Consider the following 22,704-nt stretch of genomic DNA (forward strand, 5'->3'; position numbering starts at 1 on the left):
TTATAAACTGATATATTTGTAGACAAAGGTCTCAGCTAATGAACAGGTTTTTCTGCAAATGTTTTCTTCTAAAAATGTACATTTATTCACTTCAGAACTGAATTTGTGTCAACTCCGTCAGACACATTAAAAAGAAGCTATTTTAATTTGATCCTCAACAACAGTGTAAATACACATGACAAATATACAGCAGTAGTAGTAAAGTGAGATCTGTGTGTCTCTGAGAGAAATATGAACAATAAAGCCTTACAAATAAGAGTTTTACAAATCTGACACTGAAAGAGAAGCTCAAATAATCATCAGTATTTATTATGACAAAAACACACTTGAAGAATCTTTAAAGTTCAGCGTTCTGCTTCAGATTTAAGCACTTCCTGAAAAACATGAACATGTAAAGCCATAAATGAATCAATCTCACCAATATTAATATATGCTGAATCAGTCATCATCAATCATGTACCTGATGTGTGAATATGTGCTTGATCTCCTTCAGCTCTTCTGGATCTGATGTGATAAAGCACAAGAATGACAGTAGCCACGCCCACCAGAGCAGAGAGGACCAATCGGATCACAGCTTCAGTAGGACCACAACAGTGGACTGAGGAATAAAAACATCAAAGTGAGATCAGCTCAGTCAATAAACGCTAATATCATCAGCGCTGCCGTACCTGAACATGTGTGACAGAGTTGAGTGATGTTCAGATGTTGAGTCTGGTGGCTGATGGGATTGTTCAGCACACAGCTGTAGGTGTTTTTATCCTGATATTCCACCTCCAGAGGTAGAGAGAGACTGATGCTGAGATAAGACGCACTGATGCTGGACAATGAACTGCTTCCTTTGTACCAGGAGAGAGTCACATGACTCACATTCACCACTGAACACACCAATGAACATGATGATGATGATGATGAAGAACATTGAGAAGAGTTACTGCTGATGACAGGAACAGGCAGACGAGCTGAAAACATGAGAGAATAAAGAGAAATGAGGATGAATGAAGAGATTCAAGAAACATCCAGAGGAACCAAGATGATCAAAAGTAGAGCATTTAAAACTATTGAATAGAAAGTTCAATATAAACCTGCTGTTCATGTGAAAGTGAGAGAATTAGTCATTTGAACTCATTAGTCATGATAAGATACTTCTTTAGATCTAGCTGAAATAAATAAAACATGTGAAACTGATATTTAACTCACCGTAGACAATGAGAGGAATATAAGAAGTAGTCCTGATGAAAGTGTTGGTCCATAGTTCATAATCTCCAGCATGTTTCATTGTGGTGTTTGTGATGGTCAGAGATCCAGTTTGATTGTCCAGCTTCAGTCTGTCTCTGAATCTCCCATCAAGATCATCATCATGTACAGCGATTCTGTCGGCCCGTTTATTGATTTTAGCTATTAAAGTGTCTCCAAACCTCCACTGAATCACACCATCATCCTTCATTTCAGTAAGACCAGAGTTTAGAGTGACTGAATCTCCCTCAAACACTGACACTGAAACAGGGTTTGTCACAGATAAACAGATTATAATGGTTTATTAAATTAAATAATTTAAAATTTTAATTTGAAATAGACAATATCATAAAACAGCAAAAAGAAACAAAATGGGGTATGAAGTAATTTAAATTTTGTTATTAAAAACAAGTGAAACTGATATTTAACTCACCAATGACAGAAAGAAGGAAATAATCACTCATATAGTTGGTCTGTAGTTCATAACGTCCAGCGTGTTTCATTGTGATGTTTGTGATGGTCAGAGATCCAGTTTGATTGTCCAGCTTCAGTCTGTCTCTGAATCTCCCATCAAGAACATCATCATTTACAGTGAATCTGTTGACCGTTACATTGATTTCAGCTATTACAGTACTTCTAAACATCCACTTCATCCAATCATCATTCTTTATTTCAGTAAGAGTAGAGTCGAGAGTGACTGAATCTCCCTCCGTAACTGACACTGAATCAAACACACACATGGAGAACAAACAGAAACAGGTTCAACACAGATTAAGACACTCGTTTATGAAAGTAAATAGTTTGAAACTTAATTTTGAAATGAATATCATCATTAAACAGAAGCAAATTTGACTTTGGATTATTAATTGTATCTTTGTGATTATCAAAATATAAAAAAACGGACATTTAACTCACCAGTGACAATGAGAAAGAACATATCACTGAAATAGTTGTTATAGAAATCATCTCTCCTGATGTTGATCTCTAGTTCATAATCTCCAGCGTGTTTCATTGTGGTGTTTGTGATGGTCAGAGATCCAGTTTGATTGTCCAGCTTCAGTCTGTCTCTGAATCTCCCATCAAGAACATCATCATATACAGTGATTCTGTCGTCCGTCAGATTGATTTCAGCTATTAAAGTGTTTTTATATCCAAACCTCCACTGAATCACACCATCATCCTTCATTTCAGTAAGACGAGAGTCGAGAGTGACTGAATCTCCCTCCAACACTTTCTTCTCTTCATAAACACCAAACACTCCTGAAGAACAGAGTTTTTCACAGATTAAAGCTTTAAAATCACTTGATGTTGGTTTGATGAAGCTTCACTGAAATACTTTGAATCATTTAAATGTGACGTGAATAATATTCTGCAGCAGCACAAAGACAAAAGATGATGAATGAAAAGAGAAATAGATTTATATATGGATCAATACCCTAGTGAAAAAAGTATACTTTATTGTATTTTAAATATATTCCCTTTTTCTATAGTACACTGCAAATATACTAACAAAAATGTACTATCTTTAAATATATAAAAAGTATATTAGTATCATATTTTCACAATACAACTTTTAACACACTTTAAAATAATTGTACTTTAGTATATTTTCTAAAAAATATATTTTAGAAAAATATACTTGAAGTGTAAGTTCAGTTTATTTTTTAAGTGTATTTATTTGCACTTTATAAAAATATATTTGAGGTATATTTTAACAGTGTGCTGAAAATGATCATTGTAACAATGCACTGAAAGTATATTTAAAAAATACATTATTTAATATCCTGAAGTTGTAGTGTATCTAATGTTAAATTTGAGTACATTTTTTTAAGTTTACTTCTTCATCCTTGGAATTCATTATATTACTTGTGCTTATTTATTTCAGTATGAATGCATTACAAGCCCATTTAGTATATGCAGTGTAGTCTATACAATTTCCAAATATGTGTAAATGTTTATTAAGTTTACACTGGCAGAATCATTTTACAATCGTACACACAAATCTATATTAAACAACACACCAGCAGCACAAGTAATGCGAAAAAATATGTCGAGTGGTTAAACTTATCGGAAATCAAATGTCTCTTCAACTTGGTCTGTGACCAATCAGATTTTGTTGCTCACTGCCTTCAGCCAATCAGAGCTGCTGACGTCACGGTCGTCGTCTGAATCCCCTCACTCAGTCACTCAGGTGAAGTATAATGTCGCAATGTATAATTTATTTAATAAAACACTGAAAGCGCAATACATCGCTCAATCTTGGGGATTTTGACCAGTTCAATCAAGTGACATCGCAGCCTGACAGATGGCGACAACAACCGGCTAATCTAATGGCCTACGCGATCCTGAAAGAACCGGAGAAAAGTGCTGCTATTGGGAGGTGAGTTGTAGTCAGTTAACAAACTTTATTTTGTTTTCTTTAACAAACGGAGAGCGATATTTCGGCTTGATATCTCCTTTCTGAGTTTTTGTGTGGTGGTTTATGGCACATGTTTGTATGTAGCACCAAAACATTCATATGATTGGTCAAATCAGCCTGTATTCTGTACGATATTAATTCATAAAGTGTTTTATGCTTGACTATGTACCGAAAACAACATCGACATGCCATTCTGATACAGTTCCCTGCTGCTAATCCTCATTTACTGTTCAAAAATAGTATTGGTTCAATGTAGGATTTAGACAGACTATTGTAAACGTGAATAAAGAGTTGAACATGCTGTCTTATATCTTCGGTATATTCTGTCAGCAGATGCTGTTCTTCACGCCATCAGACACAATGAGAAGCTCATCAGAAAATGGATTATAATGTGTAATTTGTATTTGTGTATAGAGGCTCACCATGGTCCAATTTTTTTTTTTCTTTAATGAAAAAACATGGTAAGTTATGCTGAATCTAAGTTTAAATAAAAACTATTGGATTTGTCACTGAAATATGTCTCTTCATTAGTGATGTTCTTACATTTTATTTATTTTAATGGCCTTGAAAACAAATGCATTCAACTTTGGGAAAATGTGTTAAACTGTATTTAAATAGTAGCACTACTGTATTGTGTGAGATTATGTAAATTCAGAGTACAGTAGTCAACATTTGAAGTGGATCAAAAAAGTTAGGACAACTTTGATTAAAGGTTCATCCATACAGAGCAATATTTACCCCAATATTAATTCTTGTTTCTTTTTCTCCTTTTCATTGTGTGTAATCAGATCATTGGTTCTGCTCTGTAAGTATTCGACTCACTGTCTGACACATTCTCAGTTTTTGTATTGTTGATTGCACCATATGTACTTTCATAAACATTCTGCTTGTTATCTGTTAATCTTTTGGGTATCACTGTATCTGACAGTACAGTGGTACCATGTGTCACATTCTCAGATGTCATTGTACATATTCATGAATAAAAGATTTAAACTGGCTTCATACCATTGAAATGTTGTTTGTCCTCTCTTTTCAGTATTCTTTGCCATCTAGTCCTGATTCCTGACTTACAGGTCTTCAGGATAACCAGGAATTACAGGATGGTTTGAGCTACACTCTGCAGGACGTTGGTCCTCCATGACTAGGACTGGACACCACTGTCGTAAGTGATCGATCTAGCAGTCATTCTGGATCTCTGAATTGTCATGTTCAGAACATATTGCAGATGATATCAGCTCTGGCCCTCGAGGACCAACCCTGGTCCAACACACCTGAACAAGCCAATCGAGCTCTTTTGGTTTACAGACTAGAAAGTCACATGTGGTGAGATTGTTCAGGTGTGGACATAAACTGTGCAAGACCAGAGCTAAGAACTCCTGACATGATGATTAGTCAGTAATCACTGATGAAAAATGAATACAGTACATTTTAATTTGTATAGATTTATTCAATATTTCTTTCTCTCTTTTTCTCCTTTGTGATTTTGTTAACCACAGCTAAATAAACCTAAGGAGAGCCGCTCAGGCACAGGTCACTGCATCTTTTGCTGTGTAAGTACATTTTTGACTGTCAGACACATTCTCAGTATTTGCATTTATTTGAATAAAAATTACATATTCATGCTGAAAGTTAAAGTCATCAATGATTTCTTACATTAAAGGTATAGTTCTTCATGTTGTTCCAAACTTGTATTACTGTGTGTTCACACCGCCGGCGGCGAGAGTGTCAAAGTGACAGGAAGTCATTAATTTTCAATGAGAGCTGGCGGCAAGAGCGTCGAGGAGAGTTGAAATCAAGTCAACTTTATGGTAATGAGCTATGACGCGGTTCGGCGGCAACCAATCGGAATGTAGAAGTCCTCGCTTGAGAGGATTCCAATTGGTTGCCGCAACTTGTCGTTTACTTTGACCCTCCCGTCGGCGGCGGTTTGAACGAACAGTACAGCGTTGTTGGCAGGGCGGCCGAGGCGAATGTTGACGCTCTTGCCAGCGGCGGTGTGAACGCACGGTTACTTACTTTTTTCTGTCGAATGCAAAAGTAGATATTTTGAAGAATGTTTCATCTGTTTTGTCCATACAATGTAAACTGCACTGGATCCCATTGACTTTTTATTGTACTGACAAAAACACGGTCAGTTTTCAAAGTATCATCTTCCACAGAAGAAATCATGCAGGTTTGGAATGACACAAGGGTGAGTAGCAAACTATTTTTTTTCTTTACATCGTGTTGAAAATTTTAGTAAATTGTTCTCATGCTCTGTTCATCATGCCCTCAATTTATTCACTCTCTGTATCTTTCTCTCTCAACAACAGTCTAAAATTGTTTTTAACATTAATAAACAACACCTGGAACTATTTTTCAGGAACTCAAATTATTCTCAGGATTCTCCAGTCAAAGTGCATTTAGATGTTCTCAAAAGATTGTTCCCTGGGTTGGAAATGTCCTAACCCTTGAGAAAACACAAATGTAATGTATACAAAACTCGTGTTTTGTTTTTCGTTTTTAATTTAATGTTTCAATTGTTGTGTTTTTCTCACTTTAGATAAAAAAGCGCACAAAAAGCAGAAGTGAAAGAAGTGGAAACTCCTGTTAAATCATGGCTCCATAATGCAAGAGATGGTGGAAGGAGCAGAAGAACCAGAAGACTGGAGATCAGGCAAAGATCTACTGGTACCCGAGGGGATTGATCACTCATCTCCATCCACAAATGAATGATTTCTGAATGATCATGTGACACTGACAACTAGATGCAGGCTGCTGAATATTAAGTTTTAACATCACAGGAAAATTTGACTTTGTAAAATATATTAAAACAGTTCAGGGCTCGACATTAACCCTTTTCCTGTGACGAGTAAATCGGTCATTCACAAACTTTGTTGTAAATACAGTTTATTCTGCAGCATCAGTGTTAAGGCCGGCTGTGAAATGTATTAATCTGCATATTTATGATATTTTTACCTTTATAAAGGGCATTTTCCCCATTATTGAATAAATGCTTCATCTTTCATTTTAAATTCTTAAATCTGATCAATAAATTAAATAATTGTAATAAGACACTGTAACTAGTCAAATTAAATAATTTACACTGAAAAATTGCAACTGCATTTAAAAATGTTGTGAGATTAGATAATAAAAAAATGTCAGAAAGAATGATACTTTTAAACATGAAACTAAACTGCCAGTAGGTGGCGGCAGGTAACTCTTAATGAGTGAGTCATTGAGTCATTCATTCAAACAATGACATGAAATCAGTGTCACATTTTCAATTGTGATGGAATTCAGCACTCTTGGTCGTGTTAGTTCACCCAAAAATGAAAATTCTGTCATTACTTACTCACCCTCATGTCGTTCCACACACGCAAGATCTTCGTTCATCTTCAGAACACAAGATATTTTTGATAAAATCCAATGGCTCGTGAGGCCTGCATTGAGAGCAAGTTAATTTAAACCTTCAAATGCCCAGAAAGGTAACTGTTACTAAAAACATGTTTAAAACAGTTCATGTGACTAAAATGGTTCAACCTTAATGTTATGAAGCGAAGAGAATACTTGTGCGCCAAAAAAACAATATAACGACTTTATACAACAATATCTAGCACTCGTCACTGAACTAAACACTGCTTCATGAAGCTTTGAAGCTTTATGCATCTTTTGTTTCAAATCAGTCGTTCAGACAGAGCGTGTATCAACCTGCCAAAGTCACTTGTACCATTGAAATCTTGAAACACTTATGATGCAATGAAGCCTTGTTTACTGAAATCATGTGACTTTGGCAGTTTGAGATCATATGATACATGCTTGTTATTTAGTCTTTTTGGTGCACAAAAAGTTTTCTTGTCACTTCATAACATTAAGGTTGAACCATTGTAGTCACATGAACTGTTTTAAATATGTTTTTAGTAACAGTTACCTTTCTGGGCATTTGAAAGTCTGTTAACTTGATCTCAGTGCAGGCCTCGCAAGCCATTGGATTTTATCAAAAATATCTTAACTTGTGTTCCGAAGATGAACAAAGGTCTTATGGGTGTTGAATGACATGAGGGTGATTAATTAATGACAGAATTTTAATTTTGGTGTGAACTAACCCTAAAACTGAGTTTCTTTGAGTGAGCTGGGCACATTTGTTGCGATTTTTCCTCGAGAGGCTGTGCGAGTCTTAACAGCACAACCTTGTTACCGTCAGTACATTATATATTATATTATTTTTTACTATCAGTCACCTTTTACACTAAATTAATTCAGAACAATTCTCATGTTTTTGGTGATTCCCTAGTTATTTTTTGTTATTGGCGTTTTTATCAGGCTGCTTGTCCAGTCGGGCAAGTACAATTCTCTTTCACTTTCCGCTTCAAAAAATCCACTTGTCCTGGACAAGCATTAATGTCGAGCCCTGCAGTTATTTTAAGTTAATATTATTTCAGAATATTACTCTTTTTTTTTTTTTTTTATCATCAAATAAATGCAGCCTTGATGAGCAGAAAGAACTTCTTTCAAAAGCATTTTAAAAATATTAGTGAACTTTTGAATGGTAATGTATTGTGTGTGTGTGTGTGTGTGTGTATGTATATATATATATATATATATATATATAACAAAAATTATGCATTGTTCACAGTATGCCCACTCTTTTCCCAGTGTACCCACAGTATAGCCACACTTTGCCCACACTAAGCAGAGTGTGCAACAGGGGCACACTCTGCTTAGTGTGGGCCAGCCCATAGTCAGCCCACACTTTGGGCTGCCCACAATGGCCCCACACTGTGCCCCAAAGAAGCATGTTTGCTGGGTTAGCAACATGCTAATGAAACATTTAGAAAGACAATTTACAAATATCACTAAAAATATCATGTTATCATGGATCATGTCAGTTATTATTGCTCCATCTGCCATTTTTCGCTGTTGTTCTTGCTTGCTTACCTAGTCTGATGATTCAGCTGTGCACAGATCCAGACATTAATACTGGCTGCCCTTGTCTAATGCCTTTTATAATGTTGGAAACGTGGGCTGGCATATGCAAATATTGGGGGCGTACACAGAGACAAACAGTTGTTCATGCTATAAATTAAACGCTACCTTTACAAAAATGCAACTACTCAGTCATGTATTTGGCTAAAGTAAAGTTTTAATCAGGATAAAACTGTATATTGAAAGCTAATAAACAGCAGTGACAGCATATCTAAACACTCTGACACAAATACAAAATGAAATACCATTCATAAACGTCCTTTAAAAGCCGCGATTGACCCTCTTCATCTGGGTCTAATTTGGGCTCAATTTGATACAGCAAAATAGACACCATTATTTATATTTCCACTGAAGCACTAGTAATAGGTTGTTTGCACATGACGTCACAGCAGCAGCGCGAATGAGTCTGGAGGGCAGGGAGTGATGTTTCTATATAGGAATCTTATCAAAAACTCAAAATTTGCATGTTTTGCGTCATTTATGGTTGCTCAAATCGATAAAATCGAGAACCCAGAAGGTGTTTATATCGTTTACATAACTCATACCGTTTTTTATAACTTATTTCATTTTTTAACTTCAAAAGTTGTCGCCTTTTATAGCGCTTTGCGTCTGTTGATACTTAAATGAATATGGATAGCTACTTACCTTTTTGACTTGGTTAAATATTCACATTCTTCATGCTATCGTTTGCAGGGAGGAAAAAGATATTTTATCCTATTTAATTATAATTTGGTGTTTTCACTTCAGTTTTGTAGTATTGTGTTCACAATGTTGATCTGGTTACAATGAGAACAGTGTCATGCGCTGCTGCTTCAGTCATCGTATGGTAGAAAATTTCCAAATAAATAAATGTGTTCAACAAGCTGACAGAAGTCGATCCATTTATTTGTTGGAAGCGTGTAAATGAAACTAGTTTTAATGTTGTCTTTGTAAATATTCACTTTCCCGTATGACCACGGAGGAGAATCGGTCACGTTCAGGACACAGACACGCTGTATTTTTGTTATTTCAACAAATGACAACCAAAATCAAACCCATAGAAGCTCGTGAACAGTTTTGAAGTGACTGTGTGCAAGTTATAATCATTCACAAGCGAGTGATCATACTCTAAAACATAATGTTAATTATTACACAAAAACCAAATACAAAACTCAGCAAAGTATGTGATTATTTTGAGTGAAAGGCAGTGGGTTTATTTAGTGACATTATTACATTTGCTAGTCGTCTTCCCTCACCTTCTCAACCACGGCGAAAATTGTATTACCGTCCATTTTTTTTCCACGAACGATATTGTGAGTTCCTATTACAATTCTCGATTCAGCATAAATGACCTACAATGGCGACATTTTCCACAATCACGACAGAAAATCAAAATACTGCTCTAACTTCACTAGTAGAAAGGCAGCGCGATATAAACAAACCCAGACTGGAACTGAACAAGGCGCAACGACAGCTTCACATCCTCTATATCTGCCTCCTCGATGGCAGGAAAGTCTTTTAATTCAGCGGAAAAGTCGCTCCTCTTCATAACATAAGGATCGCGTCCAACATATGTTGTGATTTTCTGTTTATACCTTTCTAAACCAGCAAAGAAAGGACTTTTCCCCATCTCTTCCATTCTAATTTTCACTGCTTGCCCTCCACCGGAATTTCGGGCATCACCAGAACCACGTGATTGCAAACAACCTATAATGAATGGTAAGGGGTGTGGCGTTTCTGGACGCTTCAGTGAATCACAGTACACTGGGCCAGCTAACCAATCTGAGCACATTGCATATTTTGGAGGGAGTGGCTTCATAGAAGCAGGAAGTCAAATGAGCCGTTCGAATGACATTGAAAACAGGTGTGGAATAAAGGTAAAATATATGAAAAATACAGCTTTTTAAAAAAAACGAAGCATTAAGACATGTTAAACTGCACCCCAAAAACACAATCAAGCCTAGAAAAAAACAACACTGAACCACCCCTTTAAAGGGGACCTTTAATTCCCCTTTGTAAAATAATGTAAAATAAAGCTCTGATGTTCCCAGAGTGTGTATGTGAAGATTTAGCTTTAGCCTTTCCAGAAGTGTCAGAGCTTCAAGAGCTGATGTTGATGGATGGAGAGACTCAAGAAGAAGTGACAACATGTTGAATGCAACAGGACGTTTTCTCTCTGTTTCCATTTGCCTGTGTTCTCTATCATTAGTTCATTAATCCCAGACCTGTTTCTGTTCTTCCAATGAGCTCCCTGTTATTTAAAGCCTGAGTTGTGTTCAGTTCATCGTCCGGTATCATCTACGTTACGTGGTTGTGTTTCTCCTCATGATTCTCCTGTGTATTGTGAGGATTATTAGATTAAAGTTATTCCCTGAGTCGTGCGCTTCACTACAGCCACCGTCACTGACACTAACAGTGAATGTTAATCTTCTCTAACTAATTTAACTAGTAATTTATCACATGGTACCAGAACAGACACAACTGAAGCCATAAAAACACATTTCAAACTCACCATCCAGACGCCACAAACAGAGCAAAACTAACTTGAGGAACATTTTCTTCATCGGTTCACTGAAAAGCCCACGATAGTGACTCTTAAAATGTCTGAAAACCCTCAGATTGACCTGAAACACACTGAACTGTGATATTTATCTGGTTGTGTATGAATCCTCCCATCCTCAGTTAGTTTCCGTTCACACATCCGTCTGCTTTAGCATCACGAAAATCAACAAGTTTTTGCTGATCTTACATTTTCAAATGAATTCTGGGCCTGAATGAAAACTAACAGCAGAAGAGTGAAATATTGGACTAGATATCTGAATCTACTGGTGTGTTATTAGTGTGAGCTGTCAATCATATTTGACCTCTGACCTGTGACTCTTATTTGACTGTTGATGGATTCACTTTATTTCAGTGTAAAGATGTTTACTGTGGAGTGGAAGATTGTGATCTTCTTATTATCAGGAGAGAAAATGAAGAAACACTTCAGCCTCAAACTGCTGACACACACAGAGACGACAAACATCCAGCAGAAGCTGTTTATCCACCGACAGATCAAACCAGACACACTGATGCTTGAGCAGATAAAATAAAAGAGAAAATTATCACATGGTTCATTTGACTCAAAAGCCAGTAATTCACATGTGTAATGTTTGCCTGTTTTGAGTTCTTACTAGATCCAGGAAGCGTGACGTGTGTGTTATATTTCTTTTTGGAACAGATCGATCGTAGGCCTTATTTATCCGAGCTTATGATTTATAAATCAAGGGAACTAAATAGTAAATTGTGCGCATAATTTGATTTTTTTCTTGCATGTCATGTGCGGGGCTCCGTATGTTCATAGGGCATGGAGCTGGTGACGGACAGGAGCCTGGAGGAGTTGCATTTTGTACTTATTAGGGCCCAAGCGAAAATTCGCGCAGGGCCCTCTTGTTCTTCTAAGGATTATTAGGGCCCAAGCGAAAATTCGCGCAGGGCCCTCTTGTTCTTCTAAGGATTATTAGGGCCCAAGCGAAAATTCGCGCAGGGCCCTCTTGTTCTTCTAAGGATTATTATTATTTTTTTTTTTTTTTTTTTTTTTTTTTTCCGTCTTCCGGGGCTTTTTGGGGGCCTTAACATGCTCAAAAACTCTTGAAAATTGGCACACACATTGGAATCCGCGGCCATTAGGACGCCGGAGAGGCTGGTACCCGGGCGTGGCAGGGGGGCTCGACAGCGCCCCCTTGAAAAAAGTCTGAAAATTTGGTCCATATATTAAACATGCTTGCACGTATTAGTATGAAACTCGGTACACATATAGACCTCATCGGGCCGAACAACTTTCGCGCTCTAAGTTAATCGCCACGCCAACAGGAAGTCAGCTATTAAGGGTTGTTTGAAAAACGCATGCTCTGGAATTTGATATACTCCTCCTAGACGATTAATCCGATCGCCACCAAACTCGGTCAGCATGAAGTCAAGACACTGATGATTAAAAATTGCCAGGGGATTTTTGATATCTCGAACGGTTTGGCCGTGGCGAGGCAACGAATTTATGGCGAGAAAAAGGAAACAGGAAATGTGTTATAACGTCTTAATACATATATTGATCTTTATGAAACTTCACGAGTGCGTTCGTTATAGGAGTCTGATCACATGGATGTGACTATTGTGAGTCAAAGTTATAGCGCCACCAACTGGCAGCAGGAAGTGTATCACTTTTTGAAATGTTTTGAGATCACCCTCTTATTTTTACCTGATTTGCTTCAAACTTCATCAGTGTAATGTCAATACACAGCAGATGTAGACCTATGACAGGATTTTTGATATTTGAAATATTGTTGCCATGGCAACAGGTCAAACTGTAATAATATTCTTGAGTGTTTTTGAGGCTCTTAACATGCTTCAAATTGCATGAAACTCGACACACACATCAATATTGTCAACCAGTAGACATGGACAAAGCCATAGAAATGGGCGTGGTGGAGGGGCTCAGTAGCGCCACCTTTTGACAAAAGTGGGGGGGTTAGTTTTTCCTACAGTCACCAAACTCGGTACACATATTATTCTCATCAAGCCGGACAATTTTCTAATTTACATTCAGTAGCTCCGACCAACAGGAAGTCAGCTATTTTGGTTTGAATGTTAATTTTTTGAAAAAACAGGCTATGAATTTTATACTACTACTCCTACAGGGTTTATCCAATTTACACCAAGCTTTTTTTAACTTGTTGCGAACACATTGAAGTTGTTTAATTGCAAACGGATTTTGGATATCTCAAACGGTTTGGCCGTGGCGAGGCAACGAATTTATGGCGAGAAAAGGGAAACAGGAAATGTGTTATAACTTCTGCATACATTGATTGATGTTTATGAAACTTCAGGAGTGTGTTGGTTGTAGTAGTCTGATCACATGGATTTAACTATTGTGAGTCAAAGTTATAGCGCCACCAAATGGCAGCAAGAAGTGTATCACTTTTAAAATGCTTTGAGATCACCCTCTTATTTTTACCTGATTTGCTTCAAACTTCATCAGTGTAATGTCAATACACAGCAGATGTAGACCTATGACAGGATTTTTGATATTTGAAATATTGTTGCCATGGCAACAGGTCAAACTGTAATAATATTCTTGAGTGTTTTTGAGGCTCTTAACATGCTTCAAATTGCATGAAACTCGACACACACATCAATATTGTCAACCAGTAGACATGGACAAAGCCATAGAAATGGGCGTGGTGGAGGGGCTCAGTAGCGCCACCTTTTGACAAAAGTGGGGGGGTTAGTTTTTCCTACAGTCACCAAACTCGGTACACATATTATTCTCATCAAGCCGGACAATTTTCTAATTTACATTCATTAGCTCCGACCAACAGGAAGTCAGCTATTTTGGTTTGAATGTTAATTTTTTGAAAAAACAGGCTATGAATTTTATACTACTACTCCTACAGGGTTTATCCAATTTACACCAAGCTTTTTTTAACTTGTTGCTAACACATTGAAGTTGTTTAATTGCAAACGGATTTTGGATATCTCAAACGGTTTGGCCGTGGCGAGGCAACGAATTTATGGCAAGAAAAGGGAAACAAAGTGTTATAACTTCTGCATACATTAATTGATTTTGATGAAACTTTGGCTTAGTCTTCGTTGTACAAGGCTGATCACATGGATTTGACTATTGTGATTCAAAGTCATAGCGCCACCAACTGGAAGCAGAAAATGTGTCACTTTCAGCATACATTGAGATCACCCTCTTATTTTTACCTGATTTGCTTCAAAATTCATCAGAATAATGTTAAAACTTGGCACATGTAATCCTTTGAAAATGGGCAGGGAGGAGGGGCTCTATAGCGGCACCTTGTAGTGCAGTAAATGTGGAGTGAATTTGACATAGTCCTTTGATGTTTAACCGTTTTAAGTGCCTATTGCCCGCTGTGCACAGTTGCCCTGAAGCCACCGGGGTGGCGGTGCCACCGGGCTTGGGCCCGCCATCGCTGCTCGCAGCTATATTTATTATTATTATTTTTTTTTTTTTTTTCCGTCTTCCGGGGCTTTTTGGGGGCCTTAACATGCTCAAAAACTCTTGAAAATTGGCACACACATTGGAATCCGCGGCCATTAGGACGCCGGAGAGGCTGGTACCCGGGCGTGGCAGGGGGGCTCGACAGCGCCCCCTTGAAAAAAGTCTGAAAATTTGGTCCATATATTAAACATGCTTGCACGTATTAGTATGAAACTCGGTACACATATAGACCTCATCGGGCCGAACAACTTTCGCGCTCTAAGTTAATCGCCACGCCAACAGGAAGTCAGCTATTAAGGGTTGTTTGAAAAACGCATGCTCTGGAATTTGATATACTCCTCCTAGACGATTAATCCGATCGCCACCAAACTCGGTCAGCATGAAGTCAAGACACTGATGATTAAAAATTGCCAGGGGATTTTTGATATCTCGAACGGTTTGGCCGTGGCGAGGCAACGAATTTATGGCGAGAAAAAGGAAACAGGAAATGTGTTATAACGTCTTAATACATATATTGATCTTTATGAAACTTCACGAGTGTGTTCGTTATAGGAGTCTGATCACATGGATGTGACTATTGTGAGTCAAAGTTATAGCGACACCAACTGGCAGCAGGAAGTGTATCACTTTTTGAAATGTTTTGAGATCACCCTCTTATTTTTACCTGATTTGCTTCAAACTTCATCAGTGTAATGTCAATACACAGCAGATGTAGACCTATGACAGGATTTTTGATATTTGAAATATTGTTGCCATGGCGACAGGTCAAACTGTAATAATATTCTTGAGTGTTTTTGAGGCTCTTAACATGCTTCAAATTGCATGAAACTCGACACACACATCAATATTGTCAACCAGTAGACATGGACAAAGCCATAGAAATGGGCGTGGTGGAGGGGCTCAGTAGCGCCACCTTTTGACAAAAGTGGGGGGGTTAGTTTTTCCTACAGTCACCAAACTCGGTACACATATTATTCTCATCAAGCCGGACAATTTTCTAATTTACATTCATTAGCTCCGACCAACAGGAAGTCAGCTATTTTGGTTTGAATGTTAATTTTTTGAAAAAACAGGCTATGAATTTTATACTACTACTCCTACAGGGTTTATCCAATTTACACCAAGCTTTTTTTAACTTGTTGCGAACACATTGAAGTTGTTTAATTGCAAACGGATTTTGGATATCTCAAACGGTTTGGCCGTGGCGAGGCAACGAATTTATGGCGAGAAAAGGGAAACAGGAAATGTGTTATAACTTCTGCATACATTGATTGATGTTTATGAAACTTCAGGAGTGTGTTGGTTGTAGTAGTCTGATCACATGGATGTGACTATTGTGAGTCAAAGTTATAGCGCCACCAAATGGCAGCAAGAAGTGTATCACTTTTAAAATGCTTTGAGATCACCCTCTTATTTTTACCTGATTTGCTTCAAACTTCATCAGTGTAATGTCAATACACAGCAGATGTAGACCTATGACAGGATTTTTGATATTTGAAATATTGTTGCCATGGCAACAGGTCAAACTGTAATAATATTCTTGAGTGTTTTTGAGGCTCTTAACATGCTTCAAATTGCATGAAACTCGACACACACATCAATATTGTCAACCAGTAGACATGGACAAAGCCATAGAAATGGGCGTGGTGGAGGGGCTCAGTAGCGCCACCTTTTGACAAAAGTGGGGGTTAGTTTTTCCTACAGTCACCAAACTCGGTACACATATTATTCTCATCAAGCCGGACAATTTTCTAATTTACATTCATTAGCTCCGACCAACAGGAAGTCAGCTATTTTGGTTTGAATGTTAATTTTTTGAAAAAACAGGCTATGAATTTTATACTACTACTCCTACAGGGTTTATCCAATTTACACCAAGCTTTTTTTAACTTGTTGCTAACACATTGAAGTTGTTTAATTGCAAACGGATTTTGGATATCTCAAACGGTTTGGCCGTGGCGAGGCAACGAATTTATGGCAAGAAAAGGGAAACAAAGTGTTATAACTTCTGCATACATTAATTGATTTTGATGAAACTTTGGCTTAGTCTTCGTTGTACAAGGCTGATCACATGGATTTGAGTATTGTGATTCAAAGTCATAGCGCCACCAACTGGAAGCAGAAAATGTGTCACTTTCAGCATACATTGAGATCACCCTCTTATTTTTACCTGATTTGCTTCAAAATTCATCAGAATAATGTTAAAACTTGGCACATGTAATCCTTTGAAAATGGGCAGGGAGGAGGGGCTCTATAACGGCACCTTGTAGTGCAGTAAATGTGGAGTGAATTTGACATAGTCCTTTGATGTTTAACCGTTTTAAGTGCCTATTGCCCGCTGTGCACAGTTGCCCTGAAGCCACCGGGGTGGCGGTGCCACCGGGCTTGGGCCCGCCATCGCTGCTCGCAGCTATATTTAGGGCCCAAGCGAAAATTCGCGCAGGGCCCTCTTGTTCTTCTAAGGATTATTATTATTATTTTATTTTTTTTTTTTTATTTTTTTTCCGTCTTCCGGGGCTTTTTGGGGGCCTTAACATGCTCAAAAACTCTTGAAAATTGGCACACACATTGGAATCCGCGGCCATTAGGACGCCGGAGAGGCTGGTACCCGGGCGTGGCAGGGGGGCTCGACAGCGCCCCCTTGAAAAAAGTCTGAAAATTTGGTCCATATATTAAAATTGCTTGCACGTATTAGTATGAAACTCGGTACACATATAGACCTCATCGGGCCGAACAACTTTCGCGCTCTAAGTTAATCGCCACGCCAACAGGAAGTCAGCTATTAAGGGTTGTTTGAAAAACGCATGCTCTGGAATTTGATATACTCCTCCTAGACGATTAATCCGATCGCCACCAAACTCGGTCAGCATGAAGTCAAGACACTGATGATTAAAAATTGCCAGGGGATTTTTGATATCTCGAACGGTTTGGCCGTGGCGAGGCAACGAATTTATGGCGAGAAAAAGGAAACAGGAAATGTGTTATAACGTCTTAATACATATATTGATCTTTATGAAACTTCACGAGTGTGTTCGTTATAGGAGTCTGATCACATGGATGTGACTATTGTGAGTCAAAGTTATAGCGCCACCAACTGGCAGCAGGAAGTGTATCACTTTTTGAAATGTTTTGAGATCACCCTCTTATTTTTACCTGATTTGCTTCAAACTTCATCAGTGTAATGTCAATACACAGCAGATGTAGACCTATGACAGGATTTTTGATATTTGAAATATTGTTGCCATGGCAACAGGTCAAACTGTAATAATATTCTTGAGTGTTTTTGAGGCTCTTAACATGCTTCAAATTGCATGAAACTCGACACACACATCAATATTGTCAACCAGTAGACATGGACAAAGCCATAGAAATGGGCGTGGTGGAGGGGCTCAGTAGCGCCACCTTTTGACAAAAGTGGGGGTTAGTTTTTCCTACAGTCACCAAACTCGGTACACATATTATTCTCATCAAGCCGGACAATTTTCTAATTTACATTCATTAGCTCCGACCAACAGGAAGTCAGCTATTTTGGTTTGAATGTTAATTTTTTGAAAAAACAGGCTATGAATTTTATACTACTACTCCTAGAGGGTTTATCCAATTTACACCAAGCTTTTTTAACTTGTTGCGAACACATTGAAGTTGTTTAATTGCAAACGGATTTTGGATATCTCAAACGGTTTGGCCGTGGCGAGGCAACAAATTTATGGCGAGAAAAGGGAAACAGGAAATGTGTTATAACTTCTGCATACATTGATTGATGTTTATGAAACTTCAGGAGTGTGTTGGTTGTAGTAGTCTGATCACATGGATGTAACTATTGTGAGTCAAAGTTATAGCGCCACCAAATGGCAGCAAGAAGTGTATCACTTTTAAAATGCTTTGAGATCACCCTCTTATTTTTACCTGATTTGCTTCAAACTTCATCAGTGTAATGTCAATACACAGCAGATGTAGACCTATGACAGGATTTTTGATATTTGAAATATTGTTGCCATGGCAACAGGTCAAACTGTAATAATATTCTTGAGTGTTTTTGAGGCTCTTAACATGCTTCAAATTGCATGAAACTCGACACACACATCAATATTGTCAACCAGTAGACATGGACAAAGCCATAGAAATGGGCGTGGTGGAGGGGCTCAGTAGCGCCACCTTTTGACAAAAGTGGGGGTTAGTTTTTCCTACAGTCACCAAACTCGGTACACATATTATTCTCATCAAGCCGGACAATTTTCTAATTTACATTCATTAGCTCCGACCAACAGGAAGTCAGCTATTTTGGTTTGAATGTTAATTTTTTGAAAAAACAGGCTATGAATTTTATACTACTACTCCTACAGGGTTTATCCAATTTACACCAAGCTTTTTTTAACTTGTTGCTAACACATTGAAGTTGTTTAATTGCAAACGGATTTTGGATATCTCAAACGGTTTGGCCGTGGCGAGGCAACGAATTTATGGCAAGAAAAGGGAAACAAAGTGTTATAACTTCTGCATACATTAATTGATTTTGATGAAACTTTGGCTTAGTCTTCGTTGTACAAGGCTGATCACATGGATTTGAGTATTGTGATTCAAAGTCATAGCGCCACCAACTGGAAGCAGAAAATGTGTCACTTTCAGCATACATTGAGATCACCCTCTTATTTTTACCTGATTTGCTTCAAAATTCATCAGAATAATGTTAAAACTTGGCACATGTAATCCTTTGAAAATGGGCAGGGAGGAGGGGCTCTATATCGGCACCTTGTAGTGCAGTAAATGTGGAGTGAATTTGACATAGTCCTTTGATGTTTAACCGTTTTAAGTGCCTATTGCCCGCTGTGCACAGTTGCCCTGAAGCCACCGGGGTGGCGGTGCCACCGGGCTTGGGCCCGCCATCGCTGCTCGCAGCTATATTTATTATTATTTTTTTTATTTTTTTATTTTTATTTATTTATTTTTTTTTTCCGTCTTCCGGGGCTTTTTGGGGGCCTTAACATGCTCAAAAACTCTTGAAAATTGGCACACACATTGGAATCCGCGGCCATTAGGACGCCGGAGAGGCTGGTACCCGGGCGTGGCAGGGGGGCTCGACAGCGCCCCCTTGAAAAAAGTCTGAAAATTTGGTCCATATATTAAACATGCTTGCACGTATTAGTATGAAACTCGGTACACATATAGACCTCATCGGGCCGAACAACTTTCGCGCTCTAAGTTAATCGCCACGCCAACAGGAAGTCAGCTATTAAGGGTTGTTTGAAAAACGCATGCTCTGGAATTTGATATACTCCTCCTAGACGATTAATCCGATCGCCACCAAACTCGGTCAGCATGAAGTCAAGACACTGATGATTAAAAATTGCCAGGGGATTTTTGATATCTCGAACGGTTTGGCCGTGGCGAGGCAACGAATTTATGGCGAGAAAAAGGAAACAGGAAATGTGTTATAACGTCTTAATACATATATTGATCTTTATGAAACTTCACGAGTGTGTTCGTTATAGGAGTCTGATCACATGGATGTGACTATTGTGAGTCAAAGTTATAGCGCCACCAACTGGCAGCAGGAAGTGTATCACTTTTTGAAATGTTTTGAGATCACCCTCTTATTTTTACCTGATTTGCTTCAAACTTCATCAGTGTAATGTCAATACACAGCAGATGTAGACCTATGACAGGATTTTTGATATTTGAAATATTGTTGCCATGGCAACAGGTCAAACTGTAATAATATTCTTGAGTGTTTTTGAGGCTCTTAACATGCTTCAAATTGCATGAAACACGACACACACATCAATATTGTCAACCAGTAGACATGGACAAAGCCATAGAAATGGGCGTGGTGGAGGGGCTCAGTAGCGCCACCTTTTGACAAAAGTTGGGGTTAGTTTTTCCTACAGTCACCAAACTCGGTACACATATTATTCTCATCAAGCCGGACAATTTTCTAATTTACATTCATTAGCTCCGACCAACAGGAAGTCAGCTATTTTGGTTTGAATGTTAATTTTTTGAAAAAACAGGCTATGAATTTTATACTACTACTCCTACAGGGTTTATCCAATTTACACCAAGCTTTTTTTAACTTGTTGCGAACACATTGAAGTTGTTTAATTGCAAACGGATTTTGGATATCTCAAACGGTTTGGCCGTGGCGAGGCAACGAATTTATGGCGAGAAAAGGGAAACAGGAAATGTGTTATAACTTCTGCATACATTGATTGATGTTTATGAAACTTCAGGAGTGTGTTGGTTGTAGTAGTCTGATCACATGGATGTAACTATTGTGAGTCAAAGTTATAGCGCCACCAAATGGCAGCAAGAAGTGTATCACTTTTAAAATGCTTTGAGATCACCCTCTTATTTTTACCTGATTTGCTTCAAACTTCATCAGTGTAATGTCAATACACAGCAGATGTAGACCTATGACAGGATTTTTGATATTTGAAATATTGTTGCCATGGCAACAGGTCAAACTGTAATAATATTCTTGAGTGTTTTTGAGGCTCTTAACATGCTTCAAATTGCATGAAACTCGACACACACATCAATATTGTCAACCAGTAGACATGGACAAAGCCATAGAAATGGGCGTGGTGGAGGGGCTCAGTAGCGCCACCTTTTGACAAAAGTGGGGGGGTTAGTTTTTCCTACAGTCACCAAACTCGGTACACATATTATTCTCATCAAGCCGGACAATTTTCTAATTTACATTCATTAGCTCCGACCAACAGGAAGTCAGCTATTTTGGTTTGAATGTTAATTTTTTGAAAAAACAGGCTATGAATTTTATACTACTACTCCTACAGGGTTTATCCAATTTACACCAAGCTTTTTTTAACTTGTTGCTAACACATTGAAGTTGTTTAATTGCAAACGGATTTTGGATATCTCAAACGGTTTGGCCGTGGCGAGGCAACAAATTTATGGCAAGAAAAGGGAAACAAAGTGTTATAACTTCTGCATACATTAATTGATTTTGATGAAACTTTGGCTTAGCCTTCGTTGTACAAGGCTGATCACATGGATTTGACTATTGTGATTCAAAGTCATAGCGCCACCAACTGGAAGCAGAAAATGTGTCACTTTCAGCATACATTGAGATCACCCTCTTATTTTTACCTGATTTGCTTCAAAATTCATCAGAATAATGTTAAAACTTGGCACATGTAATCCTTTGAAAATGGGCAGGGAGGAGGGGCTCTATAACGGCACCTTGTAGTGCAGTAAATGTGGAGTGAATTTGACATAGTCCTTTGATGTTTAACCGTTTTAAGTGCCTATTGCCCGCTGTGCACAGTTGCCCTGAAGCCACCGGGGTGGCGGTGCCACCGGGCTTGGGCCCGCCATCGCTGCTCGCAGCTATATTTATTTATTTATTTATTTATTTATTTATTTTTTTTTTTTCGTCTTCCGGGGCTTTTTGGGGGCCTTAACATGCTCAAAAACTCTTGAAAATTGGCACACACATTGGAATCCGCGGCCATTAGGACGCCGGAGAGGCTGGTACCCGGGCGTGGCAGGGGGGCTCGACAGCGCCCCCTTGAAAAAAGTCTGAAAATTTGGTCCATATATTAAACATGCTTGCACGTATTAGTATGAAACTCGGTACACATATAGACCTCATCGGGCCGAACAACTTTCGCGCTCTAAGTTAATCGCCACGCCAACAGGAAGTCAGCTATTAAGGGTTGTTTGAAAAACGCATGCTCTGGAATTTGATATACTCCTCCTAGACGATTAATCCGATCGCCACCAAACTCGGTCAGCATGAAGTCAAGACACTGATGATTAAAAATTGCCAGGGGATTTTTGATATCTCGAACGGTTTGGCCGTGGCGAGGCAACGAATTTATGGCGAGAAAAAGGAAACAGGAAATGTGTTATAACGTCTTAATACATATATTGATCTTTATGAAACTTCACGAGTGTGTTCGTTATAGGAGTCTGATCACATGGATGTGACTATTGTGAGTCAAAGTTATAGCGCCACCAACTGGCAGCAGGAAGTGTATCACTTTTTGAAATGTTTTGAGATCACCCTCTTATTTTTACCTGATTTGCTTCAAACTTCATCAGTGTAATGTCAATACACAGCAGATGTAGACCTATGACAGGATTT

At 38.3% G+C, this 22,704-nt stretch overlaps 1 protein-coding gene and 1 long non-coding RNA gene across 6 annotated transcripts; one reads left to right on the top strand and one right to left on the bottom strand.

Annotated features, from left to right (window-relative positions):
* Positions 1-452: 452 nt before the first annotated feature.
* On the bottom strand, positions 453-2,579 carry LOC137028249 (titin-like). Its single transcript, XM_067397017.1, has 6 exons — positions 2,570-2,579; positions 2,176-2,493; positions 1,652-1,954; positions 1,234-1,488; positions 668-1,007; positions 453-603 (listed from the first exon to the last, which is right to left on the bottom strand). Exons 1-6 carry the CDS (start codon positions 2,577-2,579, stop codon positions 453-455), a joined length of 1,377 nt encoding a protein of 458 aa, XP_067253118.1.
* A 799-nt stretch (positions 2,580-3,378) lies between these two features.
* Positions 3,379-7,002, top strand: LOC137029314 (uncharacterized). 5 transcript variants are annotated; one of them, XR_010896280.1, is made up of 6 exons: positions 3,379-3,424; positions 3,510-3,613; positions 3,986-4,113; positions 4,441-4,457; positions 4,689-4,814; positions 5,149-7,002. It is a non-coding gene; the product is annotated as an uncharacterized lncRNA (long non-coding RNA). The 5 variants fall into 5 exon arrangements; XR_010896278.1 differs by having other exon boundaries at positions 3,387-3,424; positions 3,983-4,113; XR_010896281.1 differs by lacking the exon at positions 3,379-3,424 and having other exon boundaries at positions 3,431-3,613; positions 3,983-4,113; positions 5,149-6,118; positions 6,195-7,002.
* The last annotated feature ends 15,702 nt before the right edge of the window (positions 7,003-22,704 follow it).

The sequence above is a fragment of the Chanodichthys erythropterus genome, chromosome 10 (genome assembly GCF_024489055.1).
Source record: "Chanodichthys erythropterus isolate Z2021 chromosome 10, ASM2448905v1, whole genome shotgun sequence".
Classification (NCBI taxonomy): Eukaryota; Metazoa; Chordata; class Actinopteri; order Cypriniformes; family Xenocyprididae; genus Chanodichthys; species Chanodichthys erythropterus.

Bases quoted from the DNA above. Each gene is read 5' to 3' on its own strand.
- LOC137028249 (XM_067397017.1), bottom strand. The intron at 1,008-1,233 runs TCAGGACTACTT...TGGATGTTTCTT, and splicing joins ACTATGGACCAACACTTTCA to GAATCTCTTCATTCATCCTC. The intron at 604-667 runs TACGGCAGCGCT...ATGTTTTTATTC, and splicing joins CTCTGTCACACATGTTCAGG to CTCAGTCCACTGTTGTGGTC.